Consider the following 24,253-nt stretch of genomic DNA (forward strand, 5'->3'; position numbering starts at 1 on the left):
TTTGCTCACGTCTACCACAGATTTACTCTCATTACCATTATCATATCTGAACCCTATGGCCTCAAGGATAGTGACTGTTCCTATGTCGACATCTGGATGGATACTGCCACAACATTGCAGTAAAATATGTTCAGTTGTTGGTACGAATTTCCCGCTAGGTCAAGTTCCACGCATTGTGCCCTCTGTCCATTGCCGTGCGCTTCGTTTCGCCTTCTTTGCGGCGTCGCCAGGTTTCCCTGTTCGCAGCGTGCCTGCACTGAGTGGTAGCTCACGAGAAATTCCTCGCACTCCCCTCTTCTCTCCTCCCTGCGTCGCATTACGGCTCTCATTCTTCCCGCGTTCTTAAACACGGAACTGTTCCACTCTGGTCTCAAGTGAAACTCGTCGCTGGCCTTCCTTGCTGCACTACATTTGCCTGGGTGACAAGTGAGCGCAAAGTCGCAGGTTAGGTCTCGTCGGTCCCCGGTGGTCCCGGAGCGGTGACGGCATTGAGTTTTCTGGTGCGGCGTAGCGCGTAAACGAAAAACTCGGCAGAGGCACTTAAGGATGCTTACGTGTGAGAGTGCGAAAGCATTAAGTGCTGAGTCATGCTACGTTGCAGAAGTGCCGAGTCACACGTCATGACTGTGGCTACACATACTTTGTACAAACTCTGTACACTCACCTTACCTTACTTGTAAAGTGCTGAGTCATGCTGCGTTGCAAAATTAGTGCTGAGTCATGACTGACTATGAGTCATGACTTTCATAGGCCATATCCCGTTACGTGCCATCCATTTGTGACCACATATATTTGCTTGCATGTGTTGTGACATCTTACACCGGCGTTCTGGCATCCTCCGAATTTCGTGCCACAGACGGCTGACGCCGGATTTTGTGCAAATGCGACATATGATGCTTTCGCATTAAAAAGCAAATGGCAGCCGAAGGGGCGCAACAAAACCAACCGCAAAGTGCACCTGGTATGGCTTTTCCTGCCCGCATGGTGGCATGTTGACACCAAGAGTCTTTTATTGGTGTTCTGCCGCCTTCGAATTGGGCACGCACACTGTGCACGCAAATTTGTTGCCGTGAAACGAAGGAAAGCTTCTTGTGAACTACGTCACGAAGCGATCACAGTAAACGACATTATATTAATGCGACAGCATTAGCGTACACGTATGGAGCAAAGTTCGCTGACGATGTAACGAAATTTGCTGATTGGTCGAGAGAGATATGACGTCACAAGGTTGCGTGATCCGAAAGGATGAATCACAGGCCGCTGCCCAGGGGAGGCAAATTCAAAAATGGATTCAAAACTATTTGATACAAAGAGTATGATAACGATACAAGATGAACTAAGGTGGACTATTATATTAATGTAATGGATTAGTACGTTGATTAAAAAGGAACAATAGTGGGAGTAAGAAGTAAATGATGGATTAGTGGTCAGAGGCCAGTGGTCATCAAAATAAAAATAAAAATCAGAAAAAAATTGTGATAATGCGCATATATGCAAGTGTTGGCACCATCACAGCATAGCGTATACCTGCATGCTACTGCAGCTAGAAATCCGAATGAGGCGGTTGATGAGCAGACAATTTAGAAAAGACTGACGCAAACACACGCAGAATTTGCAACAGAAGCTGCGAGAAATGTGAAATCTAATGCTTTCGCTCTCCACTCTTAAGACGTTCCCGTAGATTTTTCATGTACAAAGCTCGAGAAACTGCGATGGCGTATCACAGAATTTTGCAACAAACTCAATATTTCCAATCCAGCAAGCTTGCTGCAAGAGAACATAGGGTTATAACTTGTCGCGAGTTGTCGAAAACGACTGTTTGTTTTGAGCAAAGGAAAGGCGCAGTAACCGTTTTCTCGGTGAACACCCCAACCGCACCCTGGGATGGGAGCGGTGAACGAAGAGAGTGTAATAAGTAAGAGAGAAAGAGGTGAAGAGATGTTCTGCAAAGAAATGCGCTGAGAGTGGAGTCCTCACTCTGGGGGCCCGGTAGATCTTGCTGCTGTCTTCGCCCATTCGATCATCTGTAGCGTCCGGTCGGGGTGGAAGCTGGGCAGCTTTCTCTGCCCACTGCTCAACTATCCCCACAGGATGGGGGATAGCTGTGATAGTCTTATTGCGTTGACAATCCCGAACAACGTGGTAGAGTGCAGAACGGTCTCTAAATTATGGAGTCAGTTAAGTGCGTATGACACTGGGACGGTGGCGTAGTCTGAGTACTGTTAGTAGGTAGTCGTCTGAATACTGCTTTCTGTTCCTTCGTAAGTGATTTGTGGTTCGGCGGGTAGGTTTTACGGGAGAGTCTGTAGTGTTATGTCTCTGAAAGTGACCAGCTGCTGGTCCTCCCGTGGAGCCCGGCCGGCTCCGGCGGTCATATGAACAACGAACTTCCTGCGGAGAGTGATGTCCAAACGATTGCATCACACAGTTCTTGTTAGGGGTATACTTATTGGAGCAGTTGAAGGGCTGTTTGAAATAGTCGTCCATTTGTAACCTAATTGTGAGCCCTTGATAATTGTAATGGCCGTGGTTTGTGCCATGGCGAGCGCGGTGACAAGGTTCCGGAGTAATTTCGACCACCTGGGGATCTTTGACGGGCACTGAGATCGCGCAGCACACGGGCGCCTTTTTGCGGGCCCGTGGGATTTCAGCACACTCTAAAGAAACCCAAATGTTATTAACAAACAAATATCTTAAAAACTATTCGTCCGTTCGCATGGCAGTCTGATATTTCTAACGACGTGTTTGGCGCACGATAGCCCCAGCCGCGTCATAAAAATCAACCTCGCAGCAACTATTGCACGGAGATAAACTACGCAAAGCTTCCGTTGTATGCACGGGCCTTGCCTTGGTGACGTCGGCAACTGACCATTGACAGTGGGCAGTGCATTTTGGCGTCGTGTTTGAAACAACACGTTCGCATATATAGACGAGGTCTGAGGCAGCTCGAAACCGTACGGCATTTCTCTGGCGAGGAGGTGTTAGATCGCGGCGTCATCAGTGACGTTTCCTGTGGGGGCGCATCGGTTTCGTTCACGGTAGGGTGCCTTGATGTCCCCTCGCCATCGAGGCACCCTGTAGTTCAAGGACTCTGCCACCGTGTCACAGACGCACGCTATATACACGGGCGACCTTCGAAAAGATGCTACGGCAGTTTTCGGAGTCGTTTTTCTAGTGCAGCCGATGGGCCGATTGGGCTACTGGTATATTTTACGAAACGTCATTAATAATACCAATATCAGAAATATCAGTACAAATTTTCCTAGTGTGCGCGGCTGCCACCGTGCGCAGCATGGGTCTGAACATTTAAAATTGCTGCAAAATTTTTTAGATCTTCGGTACAGCCCATTGATTTTCTATGGCCGTCGCAGATAGTCGGCTGCGGCGCGGGAAACACTTCGTAAGTACGATTTTTCCGCTCGTAGGAAGAGCAGTCCTTCAGGGACAATATATTCGCGCAGCATCTCACCGCACCCCCTAGCTTCCTGACAATTGTAAGTGAGAATGCACCCCTTGAGTTGCGCTGTGTTCGCTGCCGGCTCCCGACAGATGGCTCTAGCTGGCGATGTCCGAGAATGCTGGGCTCGCCTAAAGCCTGGACTCCATGTACGCGAAAACTCACGCGAACGCGACGGCGGCGGCGACGGCTGGCGTTCGCTCCGTCGCTTGTGGGCAACCTCCATGCAAGCGAAGGCGGCAGGCGTCGCCAACCCGCGACGTGCGCAGCGGACTTTGCGCACTCAAGCTTAGAAACACGCCCGTAACCTGTTCTCTCTCTTAAAATTTTGTGAGTGTGCCTCATAGTCAGGGCCGAAGGAATATTTCCTCTACGGCAGCGGTGTAGCGGCAGTGGAGATAGCCAAAGGCGTGCTTGCGGAGACGAAGTCACATCACGGGTTCACGGGGGAGGTGTGCTTTCGTTCGGTGCCTGGGCACTCCGGCGTAGTAAAAACACTCCCATAAACTGCCACCGCAGTTTGATTGTAAGTGAGCAAACTATAATTTACCAGTGAGAATGCGCGCCGCGAGTGTTTCTGCGCAGTTGGAGCGCAGCGGTACGGTGGATCGAGCGCCGGTACCCGCGGCTCGACACGCATCTCTCCCTGCAGTACGCCCGCTCGCGTAGCCCGCTCCAAATGCTGTTAGCCCTCCGCACCCAACAAGTAGATTGTTTTAATTATTTAAATCATGCGGGTCTGCCTCTTAGCTACAAAACCAAATATTTTATCGACGGTGGCGATGACCAAGTCGACGGGCGGGTTTCGTGAGATGTACCCGTGAGAAACCGTAGACAAACCGGAAACGGCTTTGGGGGGCTCTGGTTGGCCAGTCGCGTGGGGGACTTCCGGGCGACGAGCGAAATTTTCTGTGGGTGCAGATCCGAGCGACACGGCAAGCGACACATGCATTTTGCTTCGCGCGACGGCGTCGCTTGCCGCCGTCGCCTTCGCGTTCGCGTGAGTTTTCGCGTACATGGAGTCCAGGCTTAACGATCTGACATTTTTTTCAGGTAAAGTGCGACAGGTCGCGGTGATGTCTTTATTTCAGACGAACTTGGCACCTAATTGTTCCTATTAGCGGAAAAGAAGGCTTGGACTGCGGTCCCGAGGGAGCGGATTGTAATTCTTGTGTGAACAATTGCGGCTCGGTCAACATGTAGCGTAGGAAGGTGCAGAGTGGCTGAAGGCTGCGTGTCGTGCTTTTCCAAGGTCACGCGCTGCGTTTTCTAGCACTGAAAGGTCAGTTTCCTTATCGATGATTTTACTGTCTCCGGGGTGTGCGGGCTGGACAACATTATTTTTCGTTCTTTTTCTTTGCCCACACTAATATATGTCTCCGGGGTATAACCACACTGCTTGGGCCTACAGGAGACGTGCTTAGCGCTTTGAAAGACGAACACAGCGGGAGACGTTGAGAGGAACGGTTTCATCACCTAGGGAGCTTTTGTTTCTGCAAGGCGGTACATGTGTGAGAGCTGCTTACAAAGCGGCTGACACCGGAAGGTGCTTTGAACCACAGTTGTCCGGCCATATGTTTCAATTCGTCGTCGTCATGCGTGCACGTGCGCCTCCTGACAGGGTGCCTCGGCGGCCATCTTTCAGCGTTGACTAAGGGAAGCGGGCACTGAGTGCATCGTATTCTAAATTTTCCTATCACTCTAAACACGAATATGGGAGTAAAAAGCGAGTAAGCTGTCCTCTAGCCCACTCTCTTTTATAGAAGGGAATGCTGTTTAGAGTGTGCCGTGCTGGTATTCGAGCGCAGGCAGACAAAACGTGCACGACCCCATGAATGGACCGCAGGCGGTAACGCCGCTGCAGAGGGGCTGCATCGGGCTTTTTGATCGTGAAAGTCCGGATTTCACTTCAGCGGCCTTCGAAAAATAATTTTTTCGGTTAGCTGCTAGCTGACGTAACACTTCTAGTGCGTCAGCTTCGAACCTGCACTCGATGTTTGTTTCTCTGTAGGAGCTGTAGAGTTTAAGGCGTTGTAGTATGCTTTATAGGATTTGGGCAATTTGATGGAGCTGGATGGAACATAGTGGGTATGTTTCTGCTTCCACTGGGCACTGCTACACTAAACTCTTTCTTGCAGTGACAGAAAGACGACCATTCGTATGAGCACAGAGAGATTGAGCACGGAGAGCATTGCGCAGGGGGATCGGACGTTGGGCTTCGTGCGCGCGCAGTCCTCCTAGCCTTTTTGGATGCAGCCCACCGCTTCATCTTTTAAGCGCAGAAATGCGTTACCCGACGTGATGTGCAGAGATGCATCTCTGTTTCCCCTGGGGTCTTATTCGGCTCTGTGCAGCGTCACCGACAGTGTTTTTGGTTTGGTCAATAGTTGGTAGCTGTTCCTGCAGTCGGGTATACAAGTCAAGGATGCAGTGGTGAATGCCCCTCAATGGAGGCCCCGGCCTCCAGCCAACGGCGTCGGCCGTTTTCCGTTAACGCCGTGTTTATTCCCTTGGCGGGACATCGCAGGCAGCTGGCAGGACCCTCCGTGAAAGCGATTTAACCGCCACGTCATGACACTTGTTCGACGCCATTGGCTGAAAGGCCTCTTTTCTAGTATATATATATATTCTACGGCGATATTGAGTTGTATCCGACTATATACCACGTCTTTCATGGAATACTTTCCAAAATAGGTTTTTAGGGTAAACATATTGCTTTTGCGGCATAGGATTACCAGTGGTGGCGGGGACCAAAAAATTGGCGAATCGGTGAACTATCACATCTAGGCAACTGTTTGCGAAGAGATTTATAGCCGGTCGTTAGTAAGGGCCATATCAGTTTAGAATTTTTGAAACGCGATCACCCTGGGCGCTGTGGCTCGAGAAAATTTGGCTGCATCGTGCCAAAGTGCATGCGCTTTCGAAAAGCATTCTGTCAAAGCAACCTTTCCACTACATGTAACTAGTCGAAAAAGCCAATTTTTGTCGAGCCACAGCGCGGAGGGTAATTGCGTTTTCAGAATTCTAAAAACTTATATGGAATTTACTAACGACTGGCTACAAGTCTCTGTGAATAGGCGCCTAACTCTACTAGCTGAAGGTTAATTATTAAATTAGTTAACCAGCTTTCTACTTAAGACGATTCACTGGTTTTATTGTGTCCGCTAACACTGCTAGTCTTATAACATAGCAAAAGCTATATTTTTACCCCCAAAAGCCTATTTTTGAAAATTTTTTAGTCTGAAACACCTGGAATAACGGCGCGTGTCGTATCTTCTTTCTTCGTTGAGTTTGTGCCCACAAAGAAAAAATCATCGTGAACAATTTAAAAGTTTTAGCGCTAATTAAGGGGGCAAAGGGTTGCCATTTCAAATTTATTGTCATGCCATGTTTTTTTTTTTTAAGGATAGGGGGTGGGGGTTAGATAGTGGTGATTGGTTGGGAGTTTTCGGATCTTAGTCACCGTTCATTGAGCTGAACCTCTCTTCACCGAAATTGGGCGCATCTTACTCCGCGACTGTCCATGGTGGTGGCCCACAAAAGCGGGCGAAGCAGTCTGCATGCCCATGGAAGGAAGGCGGCTGCCTGTAGGCGGGATGTTGACGCATTTCGAGGCTGTGCGACGCGCACCATTGACGCCATGCGCGACGCCGGCTCGACGATAAACGCCAATTGTCGCCCGCCCTGAGGAAGCCACTTGCAATTGAGCGGTGCCCAGCTTGCGCTTTGATGTTTCTTTCTGGGATGCGCGGCAATTAGCATTTTTTTTCCTGTGGCGTACTCTTCTCGTATCCCCTAACTTAGGCACCGATTAGTGTGCTATCTACTACCTTGTGCGCTACGTTATCAGGATGCGTGTCGTTTGGGCGGCAGCTAGGCTCGGCGGTGCTTCGTCGTGGATGCCGTTCTGAGTATTGCGCTTTTTGTGTCGGAGGCCCTCGCAAAGCCGCGTTATTTCCTGCGGGTGTGTTCTTGGGTCGCCAAGATTCAGCCCGTGTGTGCGCGTGTGCTGAAGGTGGCGTTTGGACTGTGGGTGCACGGCCCGGCCATTCTCCGGTGGTGGCTTGTGTATGGTGCTTCTGAAGAGTGGGTGCTTCACCTGACGACGAAACATGTGCAGACAGAAAGACGACGGCTTTGACGGGTTTTTGACGCTATATATAGTCGAACACAACTCAAGAACGAATGCACAGAATTAGGTCTTGCTATTCACACTCGGTTGAGTCACATATACGGAAGAAATGCAAGAGAGGTGCAAGCCACAAGTGTCTAAAGCTGAAGGGACAGCTGTGGTGCGGTATACAAGATAGCAGAACGCCATGTATATTTCATGGGTCGCTCCTCCTCCCACACACACACATGCACAGACAGGCGTTGGTTTGGTTTATGAGGGTTTAACGTCCCAAAGCGACTCAGGCTATGAGGGACGCCGTAGTGAAGGGCTCCGGAAATTTCGACCACCTGGGGTTCTTTAACGTGCACTGACATCGCACAGTACACGGGCCTCTAGAGTTTCGCCTCCATCGAAATTCGACTGCCACGGGCGGGGTCGAACCCGCGTCTTTCGGGTAAGTAGCCGAGCCCCATAACCAGTGAGCCACTGCGGTGGCCAGACAGGGATTGGATTGTATTCCTCGCCCCGCCGGTTGAACCTGCTACAAGGCGTATGCGTGTTATTGTGGTGTACACTGCCAACTTGATGGGCAACTGCGCCGAAGCCCGAAAGCGAACAGACACGAGCACAAAGAGGGAGAAGGCCACTGGCGAGCACTTACTCTCACTAAACGATTTACTATCTGAAAATGTGTATGTGCGCTGCCTACGTTGTTGACTTGATGTTTTTTATCAAACACTCGTGCCATGCATTTAGACAGAATCGTGCTCTGCAAAGGCGCTTAAAAAGCGCGTAAGCACAGCAGTGTCGCCAGCGTATGCACACTGACAAGCGACACAGGGACACCTGCGCCAATTAAGACCCGCGCCTGTGCTAATCATTAATTCAGCTTCCACCAGAGGTGCTCAGGCGCTAATCGCGACGTCTACAAACTCATGCACAACACTATATCGGTGCTTGTACACAGCTGAAGTCCACGAAAACCGGGGATCACAGGTGCAGGCGCGACAAAATTGAAAAATGGTTGTTGGGGAAGAGAAATGGCGCAGTATCTGTCTGACATCTCGGCGGACACCTGAACCGCGCCGTAAGGGAAGGGTTAAAGGAAGGACTGAGAGAAGGAAGGAAGAAAGAGGTGCTGCAGTGGAGGGCGTCGGAATAATTTCGACCGCCTGGGGATCTTTAACGTGCACTGACATCGCACAGCACACGGGCGCAAGCGCGACATGGAAAATCTAGGATGAGGGTTAGTCTAATGCTTATGGTATGAACGGCACATGCGCACACTATACCAACTGATTATTAGGCGGAAAGGAGGCGTATTTCATCATGTTCCAACTCGCCCTGGACCGCCTCGATCCTCGCCCATCAACAGAGCAAAAGATCCTCGGTCCGTGGCCACAGCAGTCGACTGCCCTCAAGGCATACGAGGCACTCTTTGCCTACTTGAGAGCGACTGGATTAAGTTACAAATTGTGACAGCGTTGTGCGTGTGTGTGTTGTGCCTTTTTTCCTTATCTCTTTCTCCTTTTAGTCCCCTAATTCCTCTTCCCCAGAGCAGGGTAGCCAACCGGAACCCTTTTCTGGTTAACATCCCTGCCTTTCCCTCCTCCTCTTTATCTATCCATCTATCTATCGCCCCACAGGCCGTTATTCTAATTCTTAATATTTTCTTTTATTAATATTAAGACTTAACAGACCCGAACGTGGGAACAAAATCACGAAAATTGCAAATTGTTATGCGAAACGCATGCAAAAAGACATCAAAATCAAAACAAACGCAAATGGTGAAACAGAGGTAAACAAGCATTAGGCATGTCTAGGTTGTAAAAACATGGCAGCGGCATCGGCACGAAATATATAGACATCCATTCCGTCAATGATTGGATGGAGAACTTTACTATAGACAAGCGACTTTGGACCCTTCAAGAGCCTAGGGTCACCGCATAGCCCCCACATTATGCGCATGTGTCCAGGCCACGTAGGGCCATGGCACTGGCACACCTGTTCACACAACCCAATTGAGTGCCCGGCTCGTGCGACGCAAGGAGGGCCTCCCATTCCTCCCATGTTTCGATGGCGGGCTGTCCCACCATACTTTCTTTGTCCCTGCGGGGGAAGATCTGTAGGGCAGCCGAAGAGGATGTGGTCCAGGGTGGCGTGCGATTCTCCGCAGAGAGTGCACTCTGGGGAAACAGGGCGGAAGCTGAGGGTTGGGAAGAGTTCGGGTCTGGAGGGTCTGGAGTCGCCTCCAGAGGACATGTTGGGAGTGGGATAGGCGAGGGCGTGGAAGAGGGTAGAGTCGACGGGAACGTTTGTGCCATTAAGTATAGTGGTGTTTGGGCCGCCAGCCATATACAAGCCCCCCCCCCCCCCCCATGATAGTGCTTCTTCTGGACCAAAAATGTTTTGATCTTTGCTGGAATCTGGAAACGCAGATTCCAGGGTAGGAAAGTAGCGTGGCAGTTAGTCCCAATAATTCTTTGGCTGACGTCGGGAGATACGCGGCCTGATAGCCTTGCCGTGGCTTCTTCAGACTGGGTGCTGATATACGGTGGTTTTAGGTACTCGTGCTGACAGTAACGCAGTCCTGATAAAAAAAATGAAGGCTGAACTTTGGTTTATGGTATATGGGGTTTATAGTCCCAAAGCGACTCGGGCTATCAGGGATGCCGTAGTGAAGGGCTCCGGGAATTTCGACCACCTGGGGTTCTTTTACGTGCCGTGACATCGCACAGTACACAGGCCTCCAGAAATTCGCCTCCATCGAAATTCGACCGCTGCGGCCGGGATCGAACCCGCATCTTTCAGGCCGGCAGCCGAGCACCATAACCACTTAGCCACCAACTTTAAAGACTTTAACGCATTGACGCATCGGCAGTGTTAGAATTCTCGCCCTTTTGCGAATACGGCGAGTAAATTAGCCGAAGAGATTTGTTAAAGAATGCCTTCTAAACGTTTTGTTCATTCTTGACGCCATCTGGCATGTATTAGCTAAGAAGGAATGAAATCGTATCTGGTCGTTAGTAGTGCGCACTGCGGTGTCGACGACGCAATCATCTGCATTCAGCCTTACTGAAGGGTGCGTTCACACTTGTCCAAAAATCCGGCGAGCGAAGCAGATTCGCTCGCCGGGAAAACTAGGACCTGTTCTCATCTGTTGACGTCCGGACGAGGCGGAACCGCCGCGCCGCTGCTGTTTCTCGCTTTTCCACACACTTCCCGGCCACCACGTAACCGCTCGCGGCGTACGCAGATATGGTTAGAAAAGAGCATAAATCGATGCTGTCTGTGTACCATAACCGTATGCACGCTTGCTTACGTAAACGCAGGCACGTTCCCATTTTTAGTTCAGCGTATGCAAACAGATTCGCAACGAAATGGATGGACGGATGGATGGATGGATGGATGGAAGGTAGGAGCGTCCCCTTTGAAACGGGGCAGTGGTTGTCGCCACTATGCTCAGTGTTTTTTCCTTTAGTTTTGTTTACTATGCTCTAAGTTGTTAATACAATTCGCCATTTCCTTTAAAAAAAACGTCTTCCTAACTTTAAAACTTATGTCACCTCTCTGCTTTTGTGCCACCAATCCTCCAATCGCTTTTTGCTAATTTCCACCGCAGATTTATTTACATGACTATTGTTATCTCTAAACCCTAAGGCCTCAGGAAGAGTGACTGTGCCTGCATTGACATCGGGATGGATACCATCGCATTTTAGGATGAGGTGTTCTATTGTTTCTACAGATTTGCCACACACAGCACATGTGTCATCTTCGTTAAATTTTTTTCTGTAGCTGCGCGTTCTAAGACACCCTGACCTAGGTTCAAAGAGGAGGGCACTGCCTCTTGAGTTATCATAAAACGTTTCCTTCCTGATCTGCCTTTTCCAGCATCGATATAGTTCTACACTATGCTTCTTTTCCATTGAATCTATCCAATTTTTACCTCAGACGTTTTTAAATTGTCGTTTAATGCTCTTGCTTTCTCCTTCCTCGTCTCTGACAAACTTACTGGCCAGCTTTCTAGTTCGTTTCCGCCACTCTGTGTCCACGCTCTTTCTGTAGAGGTATTTAAATACCTTAGCTTCCCACCTGTTATCGTCCAATTTCCTCAGGCGTTCTTCGTATAGTACTTTACTCTAGTGGCGCCATCTTCTTGTCAGGACGAGAACTAGTACTTTCAACAAAACCGGCGCTCCTCGTAGGCCTAGTAGCGGCAGAATCGTCACTCAAAATACAAAAATGAAGCAAATTTATCACTTATACTTTTGCTTATAGGTGAGGTGAGACGGAGCGATGTACCGGTGTCCGATTTATGGCCAGTGAACGTGCTGAACAAGGCCGCAACAACGACAAATTCATTCCGAGGCGAGAGGCCCTGCGTCGAAGGGCGTCGCCATGTTTTTCGCCGCGGCGGCGGCGAACGCGGAAAATTTGGGTCCAACCCGATCGCCCTCGCCGCGCCGCTGCCCCGTTCACACTTGTCCAAAAATCCTGCGAGTGAAGTGGATTCGGCCGCTTTTGACGCCGCGCTAGGCGGAAAGCGGCGCGGCGAGGGCGATCGGGCTGGACCCAATTTTTCGCGTTCGCCGGCGAAAAACATGGCGGCGCCCTTCGACGCAGGACCCCTCGCCTCGGAATGAATTCGTCGTTGTTGCGGCCTTTTTCAGCGCGTTCACTCGCCATAAATCGGACACCGGTACATCGCTTTGTCTCACCTCACCGATAAGCAAACGCATAAGTGATAAATTTGCCCTATTTTTTATTTAGAGTGAATATTCTGCCGCTACTAGGCCTAAGAGGAGCGCCGGTTTTGTTGACAGTACTAGTTCCCGTCCTGACAAGCAGATGGCGCCACTAGGCTGGGCGTTTCGTTGCCAGTCTGTTTGCATACGCTGGGCATGGGAATGTGCCTGCGTTTACGTACGCAAGCGTGCGTACGGTTATGTTACACAGACAGCATCGATTTATGCTCTTTTCTAACCATATCTGTGTACGCCGCGAGCGGTGACGTGGTGGCCGGGAAGTGTGTGGAAAAGCGAGAAACAACAGCAGCTGTTTCGCCTCGCCCGGGCGTCAACAGATGAGAACAGGTCCTAGTTTTTCCGGCGAGCGAATCCGCTTCGCTCGCCGGATTTTTGGGCAAGTGTGAACGCGCCCTAAAAGCCGATGACCGAACTCTCAGGCGCCTGTAGACCAACACTTTGTTGTGTCCTGCAATAGCAAAACATTTTTACCCCAAAATTGATGGACGCTGCCCTCACTGTGGGGAAATGTCCGATAACTTCCGCATGGTTTGGGCCTGTCAGAAGAATCCTTCCCTTTCCCCAAACCCTTCCCCTTCCCGAGAGGCATGGGAAGCAGCCCTGCTCATTTGCCCAGGGCTGGAGTCTCAAAGGTCTCTAGTACGACGGGCGCGGGTAGCGGCCTCGTCCAGCGGGGTCCCGGACTAAAGGGCCATTTTTGGCCACGATTCTTACGCCGTGATTTTTGGCCTGCGAACTCTCCTCTCTGAATATCAAGTTTTCACCACCACCATCCACCGCCAGTGCGCACGCGCGCACCTGCCGGGTACCTGGCGCCATCTGGAGCCCTCAAGGCGATCTGCGCATGCGCATTGGTGGCGAGCTAGCTCCCGGTATTCCTGTAACATGGTACACGGTATACTAAAGGGGTCGAAATATTCGGCGTCTCAGACCACTGCTGTTCCCAAGGAGCTGCGTGCTGGGCGAGGTCAGGTATGTGCTGGGTGTCATAGTTAATTTTCTCCTCTTTCCCTTCGCAGTAACGACTTCGTGGTGGCGCTGCTGGTGTGCGTGGTGTGGTGCTCACTACTGTGCGTCAGCCGCCTGTACCTGGGCATGCACACCGTGCTGGTGAGTAGTTCGTTTTGATGCGGAAGCATTTCCTGTCTCATGAGTGGCACATACGGGCCTGTCGGCAGAGCGTGTCTGCACGAAAATGACGATTCGAAAAAGAAATTCGCCGGCGTTGTGGTTTGAACCCATGCCTCTGTGTGCCAGGTGGGCACGCAACGCATAGGCCCACGAAAGTTTGTTGGTAGGTGTGTTAGAGGGGCACGAAGTGAACGCGTTGTGGTACTTGTGGTACGACGGTAAAGTGTGTTGGTGATGTATACTGATGTTAGACAACTATGACTTGCAAAATAAGTTGCTAACGTCATCCAAGGGTCACGTAGTAAGTGTAACGTGGCAACGATGATTTGCAAAACAGTTGGCGACACACTTCACTGGGTCGCGTAATAACTGCACGTGGTAATGATGACTTGCACAGCAGTCGCCAACGCCGTTCACTGGTCACGTGATAAGTGTAACACGGACAATTGAGTTAGTTGGTACATCTTTGAAAACTTTCGAAAGCGCTGCGGCAGGGGACACCAAGAGAAAGACACAAACGACAAGCGCTATTATCAACTGAAGTTTATTGGAAAAAAACAAAGTTAAATAGCTCACACAAGGCAGCCAGCAGCACATGCGCCTACCTCCAAAATGACAAAGTGAATCACTGTGTTGAATTAAGATACCGAATTTCACAATCATGGATTACAACAGATGGTGTCCTGATGCACATGCCGGAGTTTTTGTGAATTTGATATGCCTCAGATAATTCCCTTGTTAGCTGATTGGAATGCCTATACAGAATTTTTGTACTATTGAACAGAGGTACACATGCTCTTTTGTCCAACGGGTTAGAATTGTTAAGTTCTCAGTCCCTGTAATGCAGGGCCAAATTAGATGTTGGAGCCCCCTTTAAAGACGTATTATGTTGTCGTAGCCGTGTGTTTATACATTTACCTGTTTGGCCTATATAACTCTTGCCGCATGTGAACGGTACATCATTACCACTCCCCTCGGCACAAGTTGCAAACAGCAACTCATGTTTTATATTGCACTGTTCTTTACTTTCTTCGACTTTTGTTTTTCTAATCTGGCGCTCATATCGACCATAGCACAAATTTTTCCAAGTTTTTGGGGAGCTGAAAACAGCACCCTTACCCCATATCTAGTGCCTACTGTTTTAATCGGTGGGATAATCTGTGAATGTACGGAATTATTGCACACTTTCTTTTCTCGTTACTGGGAGGCTCTGGAGAATCGGGTTTTCCGAATGATGAGCTTTTTCAGGAGTTTATTGCAGGCTAGTGTAATCACGTCATTAGAGAAGCCTGAGTCGCTTTGGGACGTTAAACCTCCATAAACCAAACCAAACCACTTTCTCAGCAAGCAGAATAGCTTTGCTCTTGAAGCCAGCTGTATACTGAGCACGTGAGCACGCCATTCTGCTTGAAGACAACTCGACCGTTTGATGGGGATAGGCCTAAGACTCGAAGCACGGAACGCACAACTACACGCACTGGCACCAAACACAAGAAAGAGTGAACAAAGCGCGCTGCTCAATGCCCTGCTGCCTGTTAGTCACGTGGCCACGTTTTTGCATCAATTGCAAGGATTAACAGACAGATGGCGATGGAATCGCTGGCTCCTTTGCTGGCGTCTTGGCGGCGATTGCGAGCGCTCAGTGCCTCCGATATGGCTGTTTCATTTTGCGGTCACGGAGGCCACGCAACCTCGCTACAGGTTGCGAGCATTCGTCAAGAGCTGGCGCCCTCTCATCGCGCGAGTGACCCTAGCTGGCGTGGACAGCCTGTTGACTTGTTCTCACTGGCGTTTTTTTTTTTTTGCGTTTGCGATGAGGTTGCCGTTTTGTCCTAGTAGTTGTGACCTGTGGTTCGCGTACTGGTTGACCGGCGAGTTGAAGTGCGTGATTTCGAATGACCAGTACGATCAACACTCATGTTTGACACATGAAATGATTTTAATAGTTGTGTTTGGTGCTCTTCATAGCGTTTTTAAACCTAGTATTCGATTGTAACGCGGGGGGGTGACATTTCCTTTCTACTTTCGGTAAAAAGCTCGCGTTACATTCGAGCAAATACGGTATACACTGGTAAATAAAAAAATAAATATCAGAATGCAGCACGCAGAAAAAAAAGGCTACAGGAGGGGGTGGTGCGGGCGAAGAGAGGTGCTCACGACAATAGCAACATAAACCTACATGAATTTTTGTCGCAATTCTTGTAAGAGAAATGTCGGACAAGTCAAGATTATCACAGCGGTGCAGCTGATTCAGTAACTTAGGTAATATGTATTCCAACATCTGATGGTCGTAAATTGGTACGATATATCTTAACACTCCAAGGCTCTGTGCGGCGCATATCATACTTTGTTTTGTTTTTCTCTAAACCAGCCAGATTAATCAGTGCATCATCGTTTTTCATTATTGCAAGTTTATATTTATGACAAAGCCTATAGTCATATATGCATTTTATTGGTATAATGTATTTTTGGAAAATATTTGTGGTGTGAAAAAAATATGGCACTTTACTTACAATGCGTATGATTTGTTTCTGTAAGACTGCAAGTTTATTAATATTTTCTGCTGTTGTTGTTGCCCACACGAGGCATCTGTAGTTAAGTACAGAAGAGAAGAGTTGTAGAGTAACATGTTAACCGCTGTAGGAAAATTAAGGCAATGACGGCACATGATACCGACTGTTTTGGAAAGCTTGTTAACTATACGTATAGCTAATGTGGTTGGTCCATGTCATATCGTCTGCAAAGTAGACACCAAATGTTTTTACAGACTGTACGAAATCTACTCTGGTATTGTTTAATTCAATCAAAGGAAATGCGAAGGGTTTATGATGCGGGTGAAACATGACAGGTTTAGTTTTATTAACATTAATTTGTAAATGATTGTTAAATTCCCAAGTATTTATTGCTCTCAAGGTTTTGTTTGCTCAGTCGCCAAGGTCAGCACTTGAAGTACCAGAAAAAAAAACGCAATGGCCCATTCTTCCTATGCGTAGCAAAAACGTTAAATGTCCATCGCTCGCATTGAGTAGTTAAGACTGCCAGAGTAAACCACTGGGGAACTTTTTTTTTTTTTTGCGATAGCGAAAACCTTAATAGCAAGGAAATGCGAGCTTGCCAAGGGAAGTTCTGCGGATATATTCGTTGTTGTAGAGGAATCTTGCGATATAGGAAAAAATTTGCATTCATAAACAGCTTCCTGTTGAAAAACGTGCTTGTCCAGAATTTCTGGGTGTGAGGGGTACAGCGCAAGAAACGAAAGGGACAATCCTCTTACTGAAACTTTTGCTCTCGACGATGCTGTATACCGTGTTTACTCACATAATGGATTAACTTTTTTTTCTTGAAAAATTTGTGAAATTCTCGGGGGGTAACAAATTCAGAAAATATTTTAAACCAGTAAAAGCGGGACATAAAGTTAGCTGGTGCAATAAATCATCCGGTGTGACCCGCGTTCTGAATAAACTAAATTGCACTCTTCAGCACTGTTTGCGGACTCACGAGCATAGTCAAGTTTCATAACTATGACACGTGTAACTGGTGTACAGGTGTCCAATAACGATCGAGTTTACTTTCGTACAACTGGCACATTTCAGCGCGAAGGCCAACTGCAACACACAATCCTTAATATGCAGGCTGAACAGAAGTACCCTTCGTGATCAGGCACTGTTCCACTGCTTCTCAGATTCCGCGCAGAACATTCTTATTTGCTGTTGGCCACATTGAGTGAGGTATAGCAACCTTAAAAAAAAATGGCGCTTTATAATATTGCACACCTGTTTCAGGGTTCAAAAAAGAGCACCCGCTAGAATTTGCTATCATCAGCAGACTGCGCTGCTCCAGACACGGCTGAGCCGGTATCTGGAAAACAACCACCTCACACCTTTGTGTATGTTTGGTTTCTGACTGGGCTTATCCACCGAGGACGTTTTTCTACAACTCAAAACACCACATCCTTGACTCTCCTGCGGGTGACACCAAGGCTATCCTCGGCATCAACCTAAAAAAAGCTTTCGACAACGTTACCCCACGCAGCCATCCTAGAAGGCCTCCATGCCCCAGTCGTAGGCCTGCTGATGTATTATTGCTTCTGTGACAGTTTCTCCGAACACACAGCCACAGTCACCCTGGGCCACCACAGGCTGCCCGGTATGTCGGGGACATACATTTCAGCTTCTATGCTGACGACATCACTGTCTGGGCCAATCAAGGCAGTGATGCCAACATGGAACACAATCTACAGTCCGCCCTCAACATCATCGACTCGTTCCCTTGTGTGCGCGGCCTAGCCTGCTCCCCTGTTAAATCAGAACTCTTCCTCTACCACCCTAGTCGCATGACCCCATCAACCCTCCTATCTCACTCACGCTAGGGAACCACCCTATTCCCCTAGTCTCCAAGATTCGCATCATGGGCCTCGTCCTTCACTCCCACGGTGCGCATGGCGATACCATCCAATTTCTCCGAACCCAAACCCAGCAAGCCACCCGTCTCATTTGGTGCATTGCGAACCAGCGCGCGGGTCCGCGAGAGTGGAACACTCTCCGCCTCACCCAAGTCTACATAATGAACCGCATGGCGTACTCATTCCCTTACCTGCCGTTAAAGCAGGATTGGGACTGCATCAACGTGCTCCTCAGAAGCTGCACGAAGGTCGCCCTCCGCCTACCCCCGTCACCTCTACTCCCCGGCTCCGCAACATTGCTGCCAACAACACGTTTGAGAAGCTGGCACAAGCCACCCTAATAGCACAGCTAACTCGCCTGTCGGGTACTGCAGCAGGCCTCACTCTACTCTGTCAGCTAGGCATCGCCCCGATCACCCATCCTACCAAGGGGGTTCCCATACCTCCAGACCTACGCTCCCATCTCACCATCCTTCCCATTCCTAAGAACATGCACCCCGAGCACGACGGAGAATGCAAGGCAGCCCGCGGCAAAGCCCTGCACAAACTGTACGGCGACAGTTCCGAAGTAGCCTACGTAGACCTAGCAGCGTACTCGTCAGGCTCCTGCATGGTCTTCGCCATCGCTAACAATCAGGCCCAACTTATTGCATCAGGCTCCATCACCACTGACTCATTGGAAATTGCAGAGGAAGCAGCCATTGCACTCGCTGTCATCTCCACCTCTGCCACCAAAATTATTTCAGACTCAAAATCTGTCCTATCCAAATTCGCCAAAAGCCAGATATCCCGCACTGCAGCTCGGCTTCTACGCTTCTGGCACCCCACCTGCCCTGTAACCCTCATGTAGACCCCCGCGCACATGGGCCTCCCTGGTAACGAGGAGGCCCACTCCGTCGCCCGACGTCTCACTTTCCGGGAGCGTCAGCTTACGTTCAAAGATAATCTTGCCTACTACCGAGATACCCGGCGCGTTTACGCACCGCCGGCTCCCTCTGTAACCTTAACCCAGGCCTCCCACTGGCGCCGACTCGAGACACGTACTGCTCCCTACCCTATTCTCCTTCATGCCCTCTACTCCTATCAATTCCTCTCCTCCTGTAAGCTCTGCGGGAAACCGGGACACTTTATTCATGCCCTCCTCACATGTCCTTCCTTCCCACACCCTCCATCCCCAACCACGGTGGAGTTGTACTGGGAGACTCTCCTGGCCAGCTCCATTGCTGGTGACCAGTGCCGGATAATTACCGACAGCCTGGAGCGGATAGCCCTCCAAGGGCTGTCCTTTGCCCTGTAAGGGCAGTCCCCTAAGAGTTGACTCGTGCCGTGTAAGAGGGGACGGGGTTTACCCCCTCTGCATTGCTTGGCAATAAATGTTCTCAGCACCACCACTCGTAAACTGCTTGCAGTGGCATGTACTGCTGTGGTTGTCCGGAGATTTGTATTATGCACATGAATAATCAGCAAGCTGACCTTTTCACAATTTGGTACAAAGAAATAGCGCTGTGCCCGTGCAACGGGCATCACATCGTCGTTAAAATAAGCTGACAGCGGATTCTGCCGAAGAGTCCACGGTGTTTTACACTATTTCATGGGGTGCTAAATTTAATGAAGTGCTTCTCAATTTATCTCAAGGTTAATCTAGGCTGCTTTGGTCATTATGCCATTGCTTGCTACGCTTGCCCCCTCTCGGAATCCACTCTGTTACCCGGAAGGACCATCCGTTATCTTCCTTTCGCATTTTTAACTCCTGCCCAAGCCCTCTTCTTCTTATTGAGCGATATCTCGCCGAGGGGGCTCAGTGGCTCTCGCGCTCGGCTGCTGATCCCACTGTCTGGGCATCAAATTGTGGCCTCAGCAGCCATGTGTTGTGCAATGTCAGTACGTGGTAAAGAACCCCAAAGGTCTAAATTAATCGGGGCCTCCACTACGGTGTCCCCCACAGTCCGCTTGTCTCTGTGAGATGTTAAACCACACTATTTAATTTCTTTCCTTAAAAAATGGTGCTAAATTATGTGAAGTGGCGTCGTCGAATAGTGTTCGCATTTCATAGCCCTGCAAGCTGACTTGTCATCGCCCTCATCAATAGGATCACTGCCGTCCAGTAATCCTCTTTTTTTTTCTGGTGGTGCAGGACCTGGTTGTGGGCCTGTTGAGTGCATGGGCGCTGCTGATTCCCCTGGCGGTCGCCTCTGGGCCCATCGAGGCGTGGCTGCTGGCACGGCCCTGGGGCGCCCCGCTGGGTGCCGCGCTTTTGCTTCTCGCTTACCCAGCTCCGCCCAGGTGGACGCCCGCGCGCGGGGACACCTGTCTTGTTATTACCACGGTGGCTGGCATCTGGGCAGGACAGGCACTGCTGCCACGGCTGGGACTGCTCGAGCCACCAGCGCCCACACTCGGACCAGGGGTGGGTGCCTGCTTCACTCTGACGTTTGCAGAAATGCATGTCCAGGCTTGTAATTCCTCGTCGACTTAACTCAGGAAATGCACGGACGAAGTAGTACAGGGTTGTGCATCTTTATCCTGAAGACTTTCAAAAGTTTTCCTGCCTTGACCACTGGCTTGTTTGCTCTGCAACTGTGCATAGAGCTTGGATATTGCGTTAACTTAGTTCTTGCAGTAAGTTTGACAACGGTACTTACCTGGTTCAGCGGCGCATTATGAAAACACGGAATTGTCATTGCCCAGATCGACGAACCGAAAACCGCCAAAGCCGGGTTTTCGCTGATGAATGGATGGAAGATGGGAGCGTCCCCTTTGAAACGGGGTGGTGGCAATTGCTACCATGCTTGACATTTTATTTATTTTTGTTTAACTCTTTTGTAAAATGTTCTTAAAGTTTGCCATTTTCTTTAAATACATTTTCCTACACTTCTAACGTTATCTTACCTCTCAGCTTTTGGGCCACCAATCTCGTATTTTCAGTTTGTAATAAGGAAGTAATTACTCATTAGCATCCACCCAAGCACAGCCATATGGCTACAAAGGAAAGCTATAGAGCTTCTACAGAATTTCATATTTGAAGAAAAACTCTTCCTTGAATTCTCGAACCACCTCCTCACGGGGGCAGCTAGGATATGGTAGGGCGAGAGTGAATTGGTCAACAACTTGAAGCGGAAACTATCTTAGTCCAATGTTTAAGGGAGTCCCTCGAGGTGAAGTAGATTTGTAACATGAGAGCAATTACTTAGTAGCATGTTGCAGCTCCGTGTGAAACCGCAGTTTTCAAACTTCACTATGTACTTGCTCCCAGGCTGCTGCCCTGTACCCAGTCCAGTTTCCTTCTCTTGTTGGGCTTGCGTTCATCACAGCGCGGACAATTGTGGGCCTCACAGCAAGCATTGTTGTACGGACCCTCGTCAAGGCTGCGGTGAGTCCAACTTGAGCTCTCGAGTAAGCATGTGACTGCATGGCCACACTCTGTACTGTTTTGCTCTCAGCGCATTGCCGATTGTCTCTGATGAAATTAAGGACAGGACTGCCCACATTCTGACCTCTTCTCTGTTTAATATGTGTAGCATCTATAGTAGAATCTTGATGATATGATCACAGCTGATACGAATTTTGGTATGTTAATGAATTTCGTAAAATTCCCTGGCCATAGTGCATTGTGTACAGTAGGCAGAATTTGAGATATTCCGAATGCTTTGTTGCACCATTACGTATGATAGCGAACACAGAAGTGACAAATGCACCCGCGAGCACTAAGCGCTGCCCTCACATTCCAAGTGCTGCATTCATCAGTTGCACAGCACGAGTTTGGAGTACTGAGCAGCGGCACGCATTTTTAAATAAGAAAACAGATCTGCCTGAATGCATTTCCTCTGCTCCGGGATGTGGATTACCGGTTTTGGTTGGTGCGAATTTCAGATGATAGCAAGATTTTGCACAACCCCATGAAATTCATTTCATTGAGATTCTATGTAAGTGACAACACTCTTTCCTGTTGCACCTTGAATTTAGGGACCTGACCTTTTCATACAAGCAATTTTTGTGTCCCCTTTTTTGCGCATTCAAAGTAGCACTCTTCCGGTAGTATTTTACCATAGATACTTGAAGTTTAGGTATTGTTGCCATATCAGTGTTTTCATGTCATGTACAGAGTGTCATTGCACTCTATGAAGCTGTTGTTGCTGCATTAAAACAAGGAGAAACCGTGGTTGAATTGTTGCTTTAATACATCTCCAAAAAGCTTACAGTAGAACCCCTCTATAGTAAACTCGGATATAGTAAAAACTCAGATATAGTAAAGTGAAACTGTGGTCCGATTTCACCTTGCATAGATGACTGTACAATATTTTTTTTTTTGGCTATAGTAAGGATTTTATAAAAAGCGGCTATAGTAAAGAGCGTCTGGCCGTGGCGACGTACCTCCCACTGATTGATGACACACGTGGCACGCGCGAGGCCGACATTTGGAGGTAAATGCATATCAAAGACGATAGAACAGTGCTCTTTGAGATAGCTTCACCACCCAGCTCGAAAGCTGTGAGGAGAAGCCAATCTTAAGTCCTTGGGGCCGTGAGGCACAGCTCGCGGTGCGCACGAAAAAGAAACAAGTGAAGCAGGCTATAAACTCAGAAAGAAGGGGGCGCGTGTCGTTGAGAAAGGAAAGACAGTAAAAATGCAGTGAAGAGTAGGGAAGGCAAGAAAAGGGCGAACATTCGTATCACGGCAACGCGATGCACAGCACATGGAAAAGCGCGTGGAAAATGACACCGTGTTCATGCAACACATTTGTTTTCACATGAAATCAAACTCTCGTTATATTCGTAGCCGCATTGTATTTGTGCAAATGCGGTACTTCCTCGAGGCGTAAACAAAAATGAGAACGTGATTACATGAAATGTGATAACTGAAAATAAATAATTATCACATAAAGCAACAATAAGAGCCACATGGAAGGCGTTCGTCGGTGTTTCTTTTATGGGCGAACACTGCGTTTGGTAAGCAGCCAATTTATTACCAGATAGCATCCTCAGAGCCATGCCGTCACCAATAGCTGATATAGTAAAGGCCCTGGTATAGTATTGATTTTTGCTGGTCCGAGTCACTTTACTATAGAAGGACTCTGCATAGCATTTGTCTGTGGATGCAATCATGCCATGTTCCTTGCCTTTTTGAACGACTATCAGTAAGCTCACATTACATTTCAGAAAACATTTGGAAAGCTTTTGCTGCCTGCTCTTGGTGGATGCAACAGGTGATTAGCACCGCTAGCTAACATCGTGATCCAATGCCATGCCATGTTGTGATTCCACAACAACATGGCATTGGATGGTCAGGGAGGGGAGGTATCATTTAATTTATTCATTACAGACACCTCAAGGGCCCTTGGGTGAGGGCTTTACATGAGGGGTGCTATTTGGGTGCTATGCTATTCGTTTAGTGATGCACCTGTGCTTTCTTTCTGCATTGTAAAAACACAGCGCAAGGAGCAGGAACAAGGAATGCCACAAAAAGAATGAGATACACACAAGGCTGACCGAATCCACTGCATATGCTCAGCTGAGCCCAGAAATTCCAGCTCTTGCTTGGATGCACAAAGAATGCATCATTTGCACGACGGATTTCAAGGGCTTTGATTATCTCCCTGGATACCGTATTTACGAGCATAATTTGCGCACTTTTTATTCAGAAATTAGGGCTCGAAGAAGGGGATGCGCAAATTATGCGGGGATTTCGCGAGCGCGACTTAAAAAACTCCACAAGGGTCATAACGCGGAATATAGGTATAGTGTATGTTGCTGCGTATACGTCAGCACCCGGACCCACACCTCACGCTGGCCGCTCCCGAAAAAAAGCTCACTCTAAATGAAAAGCCCCGCACCCCCCCCCTGCGGGATGGCATGAAGGTACATGCATGAAACTGAATAAGGCGCTAAAACAGCGTCATCGCTTGCGGCCCAGCCAATTGTTTTCGGTAGTTCCCGGTTCCGTAAGTTTGCTTTCGCAACTTCATCCGGGATAGCAAGCGCGAATCAATAAATCAATTATCACACCACACAATTCTTTAACAGTACCGCGCGAGCGTCGACCAAACTGCTTGTCGGCGCCTTATCACGGTGCGGAGCTGCGAAGCCAGTGAGAATAGCCATGTGCGCACTAGTTTGCCGACACAACAATTGTCGTCTATGGGCAGACTTATGCGCATACGGTTATTCTCACTGGCTTCGCCGCTCCGCGCCGTGATAAGGCGCTGACAAGCAGTTTGAAACTTGCCGTATAGTTGTGATATCCCATCGCAAGACACGACCGAACAACCAAACACAAGCCGTCAGAGCCACCAAGAAAAGCGTAGCCGGCAGTCGAGTCACATGCATCAACCAAACAAATAGCAGTGTTGGCTCTTCTATCAGCTGCCGATCCTCCCCAGAAGCGCT

At 48.9% G+C, this 24,253-nt stretch overlaps 1 protein-coding gene across 1 annotated transcript in view; it reads left to right on the forward strand.

Annotated features, from left to right (window-relative positions):
• LOC144104755 (sphingosine-1-phosphate phosphatase 2-like) overlaps positions 1-24,253 on the forward strand; it is a 59,779-nt gene that overhangs the window by 23,918 nt on the left and 11,608 nt on the right. Inside the window, exons 2-4 of the mRNA XM_077637928.1 lie at positions 13,357-13,447; positions 20,005-20,277; positions 21,124-21,240. Coding sequence (XP_077494054.1) covers positions 13,357-13,447; positions 20,005-20,277; positions 21,124-21,240 — 481 coding nt within the window. The remainder of the gene's footprint in view (positions 1-13,356; positions 13,448-20,004; positions 20,278-21,123; positions 21,241-24,253) is intronic.

The sequence above is a fragment of the Amblyomma americanum genome, chromosome 9 (assembly GCF_052857255.1).
Source record: "Amblyomma americanum isolate KBUSLIRL-KWMA chromosome 9, ASM5285725v1, whole genome shotgun sequence".
Lineage (NCBI taxonomy): Eukaryota > Metazoa > Arthropoda > Arachnida > Ixodida > Ixodidae > Amblyomma > Amblyomma americanum.